Genomic DNA, 13,813 nt, shown 5'->3' on the forward strand with positions numbered 1-13,813 from the left:
GTGGCTGCTTTTCATAGCTGCCAGGGTTCAAGACCGTTGGTTTTCAAAATTACGGAGGATTCTGGGAGAACAGCATGGAAATAAGGAAGTTGAAATGCCACAAAGCTTGCTCTCTTTACTGAACACTCCTAGGATTATTGCAAGCCTTGGGGGAATTCCTGGATTTCTGAAAAAAAATTGATTTTGACAACTGATTGTAGTGTGCTCACTGTTTGATGGAGTTTTTTTTTCAGAAGTCCATACTCCAACATTTCAGAAATGTTTTCCCTGAAGCTATTTATTTTTGCATTAATACACATTCCATTCCTCACTCACTCTGCCTAGCCACGTTTTAAGAGCTCTGTAAGAACATGGGGCTCAGAAGGACTGTCTCGGGTGCAGCCTTCAAAGAATGTTTATATGGAGGCACAGAGCTCCCCGCCACAGGCTCACATCAGGAAATCTGAACCAGGGCAGAATCCCAGATACCCTTGTCCAACCTTTGTGCCCCTCCAGGTCTGTCCCCCATAGCAACCACACTGGGGTGGACTCCCTGTGTTACTACTTACCATTGACCCGGAGAGTGGACAGAATTACCATCTATGAGGAATTCCTGCGGCTGACCCAGAATGGCACCCACCTGCTGAACTTCACCCTGGACAGGAGCAGTGTCCTTGTGGATGGTAAGTCTCCCAGATCCTTGGAGCTGGGACAGAGGCTCCAACCTCCACACCTGGGGATTCCTTGGAATCTCAAGGCCTTGGGGTGGAACAGCACTGAAGCGTCTCAGATGAGTAAGAGGTGGTGTAGTCCCTGCAGGCTTCACCCACCGTTGAGGGAGAAAGGAAAGACACCCAGAGGGAACAAGGGAGGGTTTCACCCTCTCCCAGAAAGCTCTGTGACCTCAGACTTCAGACAAGACACTTCTCTCTGGACTCCTCCTATCTCTGCCCTGCAGGCCTCTTAATAAGGTAGTCAGCTCCACGCTGTGTGTGATCCAGTCTCAGAAAACATGATAGGATGGATGGACCCCTTTTCTGACCCAGAAGTGCCTCCTACATGGCTAACTCTTGCGCGTACGAATGTACTCATTTGAACAATGGTTGTGTGTGTGTTGCAGCGAACACCGGCAACGTCAGGATTAGAGCGACTTCACTTGTTCACTCTTACATTCCAAGAACCCTGTGTTCCTCCTAGCACATAACTCAACACAGCTCTGGAAGGAATAGCTAGAGCTGGGGGTGGAGCTTAGGGGAAGAGGACTTGCCTTGCATATGCAAGGTCCTGGGTTCCCTCCCAGGGCGGAACAGGTCCATCAACAGGTCCATCAGCTGTGTCACAGTGGCACACACCTGTGATCCCAGCAGCTCGGGAGGCTGAGGCAGGAGGGTCGCGAGTTCAAAGCCAGCCTCAGTAATGGAGAGGCACTAAGCAACTCAGTGAGACCCTATCTCTTTAGAAAATACATAACAGGGCTGCAGATGTGGTTCAGTGGTGAAGTGCCCCTGAGTTCAATCACCAGTACCCACCCCAAAAAAAAAGTGAAGTATACTCACCTGCACTCTCCATTTCCTTCATTTCTAGGATATTCTCCCACCATAAATGATGCTATGACTAGAACTTCTGGTAAGTTTCAAAGTAGCCCCTGCCCAGGCAGGGAGGGGACGTCCTCATGTCAACCCCTGGCAAGGGCCCCTGAGGCACAGTGGAGAGGCCTCAGATGTCCTGGCCTCCTGGGGTGGGAGCTTGCAGGGGGCTTCAGAGCCATTAGGTGTTGAGCTGCTAAGCTCCCCCCCACAAGTCCATGCCCGTCCTCAGGCCACATGGGGTCAAAGGGAGCCCTAGGAGGTGGCTCACCCAACACCTGTCTCCCCAGCCCTTCCCTTCTGGGCCATCATCCTCATCTGCTTGGCGGGACTCCTGGGACTCATCACGTGCCTGATCTGCTGTTACCTGGTGAGCGAGGGAGAGTTACCTGTCTTCTTATGATTGGGTTGTAAGAATTTTTAACGCGGTCACGCACCACATAATGACGTTTTGGTCCGTGACGGGCTTCATGCATGACCTCGGCCCCAAGAGATCCTCTCACCCGGTGATGCCACAGCCACCTTGGCTGGTGCAGTGTACTCTGTGGTGTTTGCACAATGACAAAGGTGACTGAGGTGCATTCTTCAGAGGCAGCCCATCCTTAAGTGATGCATGGCTGCTTACTATAAACACAAGGCCTTTGCTGGAGATACGTTTTGCATGTATTTTTCCCTAGTGATTTTGTAGCTTGCCTTTTTTAAATTTAAATTTTAACTGGCAAATAATAAATGAATACACGTATGGTATATGATGCGATACTTTGATATACACAATGAAATGGTGAGACCAAGCTCATTAACAGACCCATTGTCGCATTTTTGTGATGGGAACATTTGAAATCTACTCTCAGCAATTTTGGAATACACACTGCATTATTATTACCTGTAGTCACCATGTTGCACAATAAGTCAAAATCTAACATTAACCATTGGAGAAATGTACATGGAAGTCACAGCGAGACACCACCAGGCGTGAGAAAGACAAAAGTTAAAAAGACTGACGATGCAGTCTGGTGGCTGCCTGGGAGTGAAAATGTATTTGCGAGTAGCAGGGAAAGAGGAATTATAAGGGCACAGGAGGATAATCTCGGAGGTGATGTGTGATGTCATATCCAGAACACATCAAACCCTTCACTCTGAAGGCATGCAGTTTACCATGTGTTGATTTTGTCTCAGTGAAGCTGGAGGGGTGTGGGGGCAGGAAAGAGAGAGAGAGGAAGAGGGAGAGAGAAAGTTACCAAGACAAAAAGAGACTGAGAGATAAGTGATTGATAGGTAATTGATAGGCAGATAGATACACCGATGATCATAGATGGCTGATGATGATAGATGATTGATAGATGACACAATTAATAGATGCTAGGTACATAAATGGTTGATAGATTATAGACAATTGATAGATGACTGATGGATGATGATAGATGATGGCTGATAGATTTAGAGATTATTATAAATGACAAATAGATGACTGATAAATGATGATTGTAGAGAAATCACAGATGATTGATAGATAATATATAGAAAGATGCATGTATGGTTGATAGATGATAGACAATAGATGATGTACAGATGGATGGTAGGCAGATAAATAATAGATAATTAATAAAGAAGTTGAGGGGGAGGGAGAGAAAGAAATGGAGATAACAGAGAGGGACATATTTTAAAATTGAGAGTAAAGAGAGAGAGAGAGAAAAGGGAAAGAGGAAAAGGGGGGGAGAGGGGACGTGGGAGCCTCAGGTCTGTGTCCTGGGCCATATCCTCACCCTGGGGTCTCCCCTACGTGGGCAGCTGACCATCCATTGACGCCCTCCTCTCACCCTCCCAGGTAACCATGCGCCGGCGGAAGAAGGAGGGGAATTATGAGGTGCATCACCGACCCCTGGGCTACTACGTGCCACACCTGGACCAGAGGAAGCTACAGTGATTCCACCTGTGAGGGGCTGCTTTTCCCGGGCCAGGGTCCTGAGAAGCCTGGCAGGGGCAGAAATGAACCACACCCGTCAGACGCCACCTCTGGTCCCCCGGGAAGGAAATGCAAAGTCTTACTCCCTGGCTCTACCCCAAAGGCAGCTACCGGCTGTGTCTTCTGGTTTCACACCACGTCACCCCTCAGGGCAAAGCCAGTGTAGAAACTGCCCCCTCATACAACAGTGTGCCCCTTCAGTGGGCACGTTCCCTTCCTAGTGACCCGCCGCAGGCCTGCCCTTGGCTAGGTGCTGGCCACCGTGGCTGAGTCTGCTTCTCCCTCTTGCCCCCCACCGGGGCTCTGGCCACCCCAGCTTCTCTTACACTTCTTGGTTCTCTAAGCTCCACTGCGGCAGGACTTCTGGGTGAAGCTTCCTTGCCCACCTCATGGGTCCTCCAAGATAGCAAAGAGACCGAAAAGGGATACATGGGTCAGAGGTGACCGCACAGCCAGCCTTGGGATCGAAGGGCTGAAATGACCAATTATCCTGGAGGCCTGAGTCCCTGAGTGAGGGCGAGGCTCTCTAAAGACGGTGTCTGTTTTGGATATAGAGAACAGTAAAACGTGGGGAGGTATATCTAAGCAGATCTGTCCTTTTTATTTTTCCCCATCTTTTTCTGCAGACAAGTAAAACCAAGTGTCCCGGGTGTGAGGCCCGCTGTGCCGTCCTGCCTTGATTTGCTGGAATACGTTGCGTGATCTCCACACCTTTTTTCAGCCCAGCACAAGTGATGACACCCAGGGGCTGGGAATTAAAATGACAATCCTGCCCCCACTTCGAGCCGTTTGGGAGTGAGCCTCACAGTCTCCATCTTGAGCAGGCTTTCTCTAAGAATGCACCCTCTGAAGATCACAGTAATGATGCTGATGACCACCACTCATCAACTACTGTCACACCTCAGTTGACAACAGGGACACATGCCAAGAGACCCAAGGTCCTTTGAATCTTCTGTGCGCTCTGTGGAAGTGTCATCATGACTTGGCGAGCTCTGCAAGCACCAAATCCGTCACTCTGTCCCTCTGCTATGTCCCTCTTTGAATGTAGCTCCCCCAAAATCTAAATGTTGGAAACTTAATCCCCAAGGCGACAGCATACAGTGAGGGGGACCTAGCAAGATGTGCTCAGGTCACAAGGGCTCCGGCCCCGTGAGTTGGCATAATGCCGCTACAGACGAGGGCTGTGGGAGTGGGTGCTCTCTCTTCCCTGCTTTTCTGCCCTGCGAGGACTTAGCAATGGTCTCTTTCGCCCTTCCACCGTCCACCATCAAGAACAAAGCTAGAAGGCCCTTAGCAGAGGCCAGCACCTTGATTTCGGAATTCCTCGCCTCCAAAACTCTGAGAATAAATTTCTGTTCTGTGTAAGTTGTGCCATCTGTGAAATTCTGTTATGGCAACACAAAATCAACCAAAAAGAATCCCTTGTACCTAAGCCCAACTACCTGGGGCAAGGGGATAGAGGACACTTCCAGGCATACAGACCAACCCAGCAGCCTCCCTCAGCTCCAGTAAGAGAACCAGGGAGAACACACTTTAGGAAGGACAAATGCGAACTCACACATTGGAAGGAAGAGAACAGGAGTAATGAGGAAAAGAAGAAGAGCGTACCTGAATTAGTTTTAAAACAAGTCATTAAAATACAACCTAGCCAGGCCTGGTGGCACGTGCCTGTGATCCCAGTGACACAGGAGGCTGAGGCAGGATCACAAGTTCAAAGCCAGCCTCAGCAACTTAGCAGGAGCCTAAAAAGCTTAGCAAGATCCTGTCTCAAACAAAAATTTGTAAAGGACTGGGATGTGACTCAGTAGTTAAGTGCCCCTGAGTTCAACCCTTGTACCAAGAACCAAACAAAAACACAACCTAACTAAAATTCTAGATGAGTCCCAAATGAAATCAGAGAGGATTGAAGATAAAATTTCAAATATTTTAGGGATGTTATAAATATGGCATATGTGTTATGGTTTTTTTTAGTTGTCAATGGACCTTTATTTATATGTGGCGCTAAGAATCAAACCCCGTGCCTCACACAGGCTGGGCAAGTGTGAGCCACCACCCCAGCCCATGTTATGTATTTTTAGTATGTCACTCTCAGAAACTGGCAAATCCATCAAACAAAAGTCATGATAAAGAGGATCTGAATAATACAGCAAGCTTTATGAGGCAAAGAAACTCTTGAATTCCAAGAAGCAGAGCTTTATTAGATTAATAATGCTGAAAAGTGTCTCTACGTCATTATTCACCAAAACAGCATGTTGGTTTCCTTTTTTTTTTGGCGGGGGCGGGGGGGGGGGGGTACCAGGAATTGAACTTCAGCAGCACTCCACCACTGAGCCACAGCCACAGCCCTACTTTGTACTTTATTTAGAGACAGGGTCTCACTGAGTTGCTTGGCACCTCCTGCCTCAGCCTCCCAAGTCGCTGGGATAACAGGTGTGCACCACCGGGCCTGGCTGCAAGTTGGATTTCATGGAGTTAGATGAATTTCAAACACACAATGGATCAAGAAAATGAAGGAATGTCTGCTGTTTTATTCTTTGTGCAACACTGGGTTGACAGGCAATCAAAAACAGAAGAGTAACTATAGGCACATACCTTATTTGGGAAAATGGACAAGAAAGTCCTTTTAGGAAATACTATTTTTGAATCTACTAAATATTGCACAAAAATAGTAATTCATTGTGATGAAGTAGGTTTCATCCTGTGACTATGAGGATGATACAAATACTGATGATTCCAGGACGTTGATAACTCCCTATTGACTTTAAGTAAAATAAGCCCAACGCAGAGGAAAAAAAAAAAAAAACACTGCATGACAGCACATATATGTGGAATCTTTAATCTCTGTGTCTAAAACGCCCAAACATAGAGTAGAATGGAGGTTACTAACGGCAAGCGTGGGTGGAGAGATGCAGATTAAAGGGTACAAATAAGTCCAGTTACGCAGGACGAATAAGTCCAGAAAATGAGGGTGCACACTGAAGACTATTGTCAATAACATATTGTACAGTGGGATTTCACTAAGAAGGTATATTTTATTTACTACCTACAAACAAAAAAATCTAACTATGAATTGATATATTAATTTGCTTGGCGGAAGTAATCATTTCACCGTATCAAAACACCATGTCATATGCCTTAAATATATAAATACTTTAAAAAGTAAATTACAGCACACCTCTGTAATCCCAGTGGCTCTGGAGGCTGAGGCAAGAGGATCACAAGTTCAAAGCCAGCTTCAGCAATTTAGTGAGGTGAGGCCCTAAGCAACTTAGAGAGACTTAGTCTCAAAAGAAATATTTAAGAAAGAGGCTGGGGATGTGGTTCAGTGGTAAAAATGACTCTAGGTTCTATACCCAGTACCAAAAAAAAAAAAAAAATACCACACACATATACAAATAAAGCGTGTAAAGAGTTAATGAAAACAGGAGTATACATGAAAAAAATTCCTCTCACTTGAAACCCAATCTCTCATAAAGAAATCACTGTTATGTTTTCTTGTGTTACACAAAGGAGTTTAATAAGGAAAAGCATTGGTGTGTTTTAAGGTGTCAGGAGCTCAATTCAAAATATATATATATATATATATATACATATATATATATATATATATATATATATATATATATATATATATATACACACACACACACATGGTCCCTACAAAGCGATGTGAATAAAGGGCCACGCCCCGTTTCATCTACAGTGTCTTCTGGGTTCACGAGGACGCCCGTCTGGGCCCCCGTGCTTTCTCTGCCTCCCTGGCTAGTCTGTCTGCAATCATGGCTATTGCCAGTCTCTCTCTAGCCGTCTTCACCTTCCTTTCCTGTTTCCTAATATCTTCCTCAGTCACCAGGAACTGTTTGCAGAGGAGCTGGGGGCTGCCCAGACTGGCTCCGGGAATCGACTCCACAAAGTGTGAAGGAGGGGCAAGGGCAGGCACGGAGCTGGGGTGCAGACCACCAGCCAGAGCCCCCGGTAGGGGTGCACCTATGCAAGCAGGTGCAAGTTTTTGCAAAGTTTTAGTGAGATCTAAAGTGCTGAAGAGCTCCCCGACACTGCTGTACGCCTGGAGTCCTTGCAGCCTCCTCTGCCAACAGACCTGTTGGGGCTTGTCCAAGTTCTCCTCCCATTGATGGTATCTAACCTCATTGCCTGGGTGCGATATAATTCTCGTAACTGGTCTCTTGAACGTGTAACTGGACATCCTCAAGGGGATGGAGATGCTTAAACCAGGCTTTGGTTTGGACTGGTTCACACAGTCATGCTGCTTCCTCTGTGAAGTCTTGACCATTTTACTTCTTTTCCTCTTATCCTGTAAACATAAATCGTGAAACTGGATCAAAATGATCAGCCGAGTCTGCCTTCTTTTACTATCCCTATGACAGTTATCTCGGCTCTTTGGAACTCCCATCCCTCCTCTTTCTCTGGGGTGAGTCTGACCTGCATCCTGGGACATCATCAAGCAGACTGGAGTTAAACACAGAAAAGTCCAAGTCAAAACTCTCCGCCATCTTGCAAAACCCCCTCCTGCTTGAGAATCCTTTAAGTCTTCTGTTGTCCTTGTCAGTCTCAATGACATGAAACTCAATTCTCCCTCTCATGACACAGGGTGCCCAGTCTTTTCCTCAATCCCAAATTCTGCTGTTCTTCTGTGTTGACCATTCATCTGGTTAGCCCACTGACCACTGGCTGTCGTACCTCCTGTACCACCCAAGTCCACAGTGAAATTATCAACTATTCCACCCTTATAGACTCACTCCTAAATAATTTATAAAAACTATTTGCTCACCCCAAGTTTCTGATTTCTAGCTTTTTCATTCAAATGTCCACACAGTAGATGAGAATCACTCGAAAATAAAACTTACTCCAGATTACATCTTCACCTCTCTCCCTCTCTCCCTCCCTCACCCTCCCTTTGGATTCAATATATGCAGATAGTACATATATATGCAGCAAAGGGGATTATTTGATACAAGAATTCATTATATAATGATCAAACAGGATAATTAGCATGTCCTCCTCCTTCATCTGTTATCCTTTCTTTGTATTAGGAAACTCCAAACTTGTCTCTTCTGGTTCTTTATAAAATATGTAATAAATTATTAAGAGCTATCGTCACCCTGGTGTGCTACGGAACATTAGAACTTTTCTTTATGCATATTTTGGTACCCATTACCCACTTCCCTTCCCCTTACTCCTTTACATCTTGGTCTCCGTGGTCTGTGATCGCCACAATTCCCTCGGAATAATTCAAAATTCCTTACCATCCATCTTACCTGCCTTGCAAAATTTCAGACCTAGAGGACTGTAATTATCTTCACGCCACAGCTACCACTGATCTTAGGATAACTGCTGAAGGAAAAGCACACAACATGATATTTTGGTAGCACTATGAGTACAAAATATTCAGTGTCAACTGGAAAGAATACATAATGCTGGGGGGTTTTCTTTTCTTTCTATATGTTGGCATATTAACTCTTTTGAGTTTCCAAAAACCCTGTTATAAAATTTCCCCACTTTTTTTTAACATACACTCAAGCGCCCTTAAAACGTCTCTGATATCTCATAGGAAAATTGTAAAATATCAGATTGACATTTTAGGGGTCTAGTTGCCAAATCTGCAAATATCTCTGATTAGGTTCTATTGTTTCTACATTTTCTCTGATTATAAAGATATTTCCTTGATCCTCTGGTAGAGACCTGAGCCTCCTTCCTAGGAACCTCATGTCCCGCAATATTTCAACGTAGCCCTGGGTCCTAAACTTCTCTTTCTCTGGTGACTCCCACCTTCAGCATTTAAATATGTCTAAATTCCTCTGAACCACACAGAGACCCCATGGCCAGCCCTCCCAGCATCTCTTCAACCACTTTCTGCCCCTTGCCCTTGGCATGACCCACTGAGAAAAGATCAGCTACTTATCCCCTTTCTCCAACCTCCTACCTCCCTCCTCGGCCGCTCCCACCTTCTACCCACCTTCATCATTCCATGGCTGCTCCCCTTGATAAGGTCACAATGACCCTTTGTCATTAGATCCAAAAGGAACTTTTCATTATTCACCTGACACAGTCTTTAGGTGGAAAACTTCTACCTATGATTGGAACAACTTGACTATGTGAATCTTGTTTTATAATTGTGAATCTTATAAAAATCTAAACACAGAACAGGTTTATCGGATCAAATTAAGCTGACAGATCAAAATTGCTATAAGCAGAAAGTATAAACTAGATTTCTGTGGCAGTTCCCCAACTTCACCAGACCATGATGGGACACCCCCAAAAAACCTTTCCTGGTATCAGTCCTCTGGCATAACAACCTTCCCCATCCAACATCCCCAAACTGTTGTCCCAAACTTACGCCTGCCACTCATGTCTCTCCCAGAGAGGCGCACGCAGGGGTCCGACATCAGTGTGGACCTCCAGGATCTGAATCTGGACCTTTATCTAGTTCTTTCCTTGGACCTCTGCCTCCTTCACTGAGTCCAGGACCCCAGGCTTAGACTGGAAACCATCCCAAGCCTCCTGCCAGGACCTGAAGATGTCTCTTTCAGAGATAGTTGACCTCAGGCACCGTCACTCCGTATCTAGATTGACCAATTTCTTAGTATGCGCACACTGTATGCATTAGTCCTTTTTCTGTTGCTAAACAGCTCAAGGCCACAGACTGGATATGTTTCAAAGAAGAGGGGTTTGTTTGGGCTCAGGACTCTGGAGGAACCAAATCGAGGGCTGGATCTCGTGATGGCCTTCTTGCTGTCAGGATTCTGAGGCAGCACAGGCCATCAACTGGTGAGAGACAGGGAGTGTGCACCTGTCTGTGCCTCCTGCTCTCTCCCCCTTCCTATAAAGCCATCAGAATTCAGCCACGGGGGCTGTACCTTGATGACCTTGTCTAATCTCAATCCTCCCCTAATGGTCCCATCTCTGAACACCATAGTCAGCCTAAGTTTCCATCCTCTTTGTAGCTCACAATGGGGGATAAAACTCCAACAGGAGTTCCAGAGGGGACAAAGCACATTGAAGCCATGACACTCTATTACCAAGAAACATGCTCTGTTCATAAACTACGGGCACCTGCTCCTTCTTGGGTGTGTCCCACAGTCATCCATCACTTTGGGAAATCTATGATGCTGCAAATATTCCGAGAAAGGGAAGGACTGCCTGGAGCCCAAATAAAACGTTCTTATAACTCCATGGCTCACGCTCATCAGACCGTCTCATCCCTACTCAACTGAACCTAGCCACACTTGGAAAACGCGCTGTCAGGTGCACATAAGAGTTCTCTCCCAGCACTGGGTCACCTGGAAACTCATCAGAAACACCTATAACATCTATCCCACCTTATTTCAGGACTATCCCTCCCACCCCAATTTCTGTACATTCCCTGTGGCTTAACATAACAGGTATGTAACATAGATTTGATCTCACCGCCCCAAGATGGTTCTTGATTTCTACATAAGGACACTTTTTTTCTCCAAACTATATAATCTCTTGATAATACTCAGGTGTCCTGCACTCTCAACACCAAGCCCTTTATTTAAAAATAATAATAATAATGGAGTTCCCAAATGACATACAAGTGACTGGTATTTTTGGTCTTCCCAAAGGTTCACAATTGAGGTGCTGTTCCCCCTAATGGATTCTGAGATTTGACATATTCATCTAGTCTTTCTTTCGTTAATGTGTTTTTATTCTTTTGTTTCTTCTTCAGATACTTGTTCAGTTTCACATGCCTGACAGTTTTCTAAGCAAACTTGGAGACACTGTGGTGAGCACAGCAGAGTCCCCAGTACCTATGTAGGGAAGCATCAGGAAATGGATATGGTGGTTTCATATGTAAGTAGTCTTTCAAGAAAATACAATGCTGGGGTGGAAAATGCAGATCAGTGGGGCCAGTGGATGGGTGGGAGGTACTACCTTATTTTGAAGGACCAGAAAAATGTGCACAGGGTACTTTGTGATAGGAGGCCTAAAATAAGGATACAATTAAATCCTTGTAGTAATATAAATGTTGTATATGAATCTAATAAAAATGATACTAGGCTACAAAGATAAGAGTGTGTATGGGGTGGATAAATCTGTTATAATAGTGGTTACATAGTAATTGTTGTGGACTGTTTATGCCCTTCTAGCATTCATATGCTGAAATCCTGACCCCCTGCCATGTTTTGGCATTAGGAGGTGAGGCCTTTAGGGGGTGCAGTAATTGGGTCATGAGGATGGAAGCTTCATGAAGGGGGCATAAATGTGAATCCGACTAGTCTTTTGTCTGAACATTTAGCCTGAACATGAGGCCTTGGCGGCTGCACCCAAAAACAACTGTTTTGAGATGAGTATGATGTCAGGCATGGACTCACATGAGCAGCCACGTGTGGTCAGCTTTGGCCTGAGCCCAGTGTGTGGAGCACTTCGACCAAAGCCATCCACACCTCCATGTTGCCCCTCTGAGGGCTGTGGTGAGCACCAGGCACCATGTACCTGAACACCTCAGATCCACAGAAGAGTCCCATGACCGTGATGTGTGAGGAGCAGGTGGCCAAGGCCTTGCTTCGGGGCCTCCTCTGAGTGCATGAGCAAAATAGCCATAGGGGGCGGCAATGAGAGAAAGCAGAAGCACCAGGTTCAGCACTCCCGAGGTGGACAGCGCCCGCTCATAGGCAGAGGTGTCCGCACAGGAGAGCTTCAGCAGGGCTGGCACCTCGCAGAAGTGGTCCATGGTGCGGGAGCCACAGATGGAGGTCTGTGTGCAAGCATTGAGCACATCATGAGCAGGCACACCTGGCGTCTCATGAGCACAGGGTACTGCAAGGGGTGGCACACAGCAATGGACCGGTCGTATGACATGAGGGCCAGCAGGACGCCCTTGGCCACACACATCAGTGTCAGGAAGAATAATTTAAGCTGTACAATCTCCAAAGGAGATGGAACCTCCGTGCAGAAGTGTGATGCCATCTCAGAGATGGTGGCCAGAAGGAAGTGAATGTCAAAGGGGGAAGTAAGTTGAGCACAAAGTACTAGGGGTCTGATCAGGAAAAAATGGGATGCTGTTTTCCAGAAATCCTTAAAGAGACAACCACCACCGGAATAGAAGGCACAGATACAGCCCAGAGACACTGAAAAGGCCAAAAGTGTGATTTCTAAGGCCAGTGAATGATTTATAGCCCCTATGCTTTATTCAACATACTTTAATTGCAGGACAAAGATAAAGCCTTCAGCAAGAAACCTTAGAGGGAATGGCAAAGATGTCTCATCTCATGCCAACCATCATTAATCAATAATGGCTTCCTGTGAGTGCTCTCTTGAGAAGCATTATGATATGCAACTTAAATCAGAAGGAAAATATGCCATAACCATGTATCTTCTTGCTAAAGCATCATATGAACTTATGCTATAAGGTCCTTTGTTGATTCTGTTGGCTCACAACCAGGAGCTGTCCACTATGAAAGTTAGCAGCCTCTCGCCCTTGCAGCTACTAAGGCTTCCCAGCTCCACTCCCCAAAGCCACCACACTCCAATCACCCTGGGGTCCCCAGAATCAGGGTAAACATTGTATTAAAGAGGTGTTTAGAATGCAGTCAGTAGTTTGTTCAGGGCAAGGGAGAGGCCTCACTGTGAGAAACTACAATTGGAGTCTTTGGGCTTAGAAAAGGGAACAGGTGGCCAATGGTAAGATCACTCAAGACTACACTCCTCATTTTTTCCTTTGCATTTATCAATATCTAACACATCATGTGTTTTATTTGTAATATTCATTGTTCACTCCCCCTGCCCACCATTAAAATCCAAGTTCTCTGAGATTAGGAAATCTTGTATGCTTTGTTCAATACATATTTCCAGTATCTAAAACAGTGACTTACTAGGTATAAGAATTTGTTCTATAAATTACTACAGCATACATACACATACATATACATACATACACATACATGTACACACTCTATCTGGAAGTCCTCTGGGCAAGAGGACTGAGAGACAATGGTGGGATTTAGGACATTTTACTGAATGTGCAGCACTGAAGATTTCCTATACATGTATCTATGACTTAATGCCCTCTTGTGCCTCCAAAGTTTTTAAACTAAGATAGTATTAAATCCTTATCTTCTGCCTTGGGAAAGCAAGTTATAGGGAACTGTGCATATAAAACCTGATTCTATTGGGCTATGTGATCATGGAGATCAGACTGAAGAAAAGTTGTTTCTAAACGTCCTTCTAGCTCTACAGTCCAAGAAAAGTCTCACCTCTAACATCCTCAGAGCTGGTCTCTAATATCCCTAGCCCCAGGGGACTT

General features: G+C 45.5%; 2 protein-coding genes and 1 pseudogene across 2 annotated transcripts in view; 1 reads left to right on the forward strand and 2 right to left on the reverse strand.

Moving 5' to 3' along the window:
* The window catches only part of LOC124092340 (mucin-16), a 92,537-nt gene extending 87,648 nt beyond the window's left edge, over positions 1–4,889 (forward strand). The window contains 5 exon segments of the mRNA XM_058579132.1: positions 496–662; positions 1,564–1,605; positions 1,856–1,935; positions 3,391–3,497; positions 4,155–4,889. Coding sequence (XP_058435115.1) covers positions 496–662; positions 1,564–1,605; positions 1,856–1,935; positions 3,391–3,489 — 388 coding nt within the window. The 3' untranslated portion in view covers positions 3,490–3,497; positions 4,155–4,889.
* Positions 4,890–7,243: 2,354 nt separating this feature from the next.
* On the reverse strand, positions 7,244–7,819 carry Mbd3l1 (methyl-CpG binding domain protein 3 like 1). The gene has a single exon (XM_046443750.1). The coding sequence runs from the start codon at positions 7,817–7,819 to the stop codon at positions 7,244–7,246; it is 576 nt and encodes a 191-aa protein (XP_046299706.1).
* Positions 7,820–11,900: 4,081 nt separating this feature from the next.
* LOC124092292 (olfactory receptor 2Z1-like) lies at positions 11,901–12,477 on the reverse strand (annotated as a pseudogene).
* Between the last annotated feature and the right edge of the window lie 1,336 nt (positions 12,478–13,813).

Source organism: Marmota monax, unplaced genomic scaffold (assembly GCF_021218885.2).
Source record: "Marmota monax isolate L192 unplaced genomic scaffold, Marmota_monax_Labrador192_F-V1.1 WCK01_AAM20220418_F8-fsc00102, whole genome shotgun sequence".
Lineage (NCBI taxonomy): Eukaryota > Metazoa > Chordata > Mammalia > Rodentia > Sciuridae > Marmota > Marmota monax.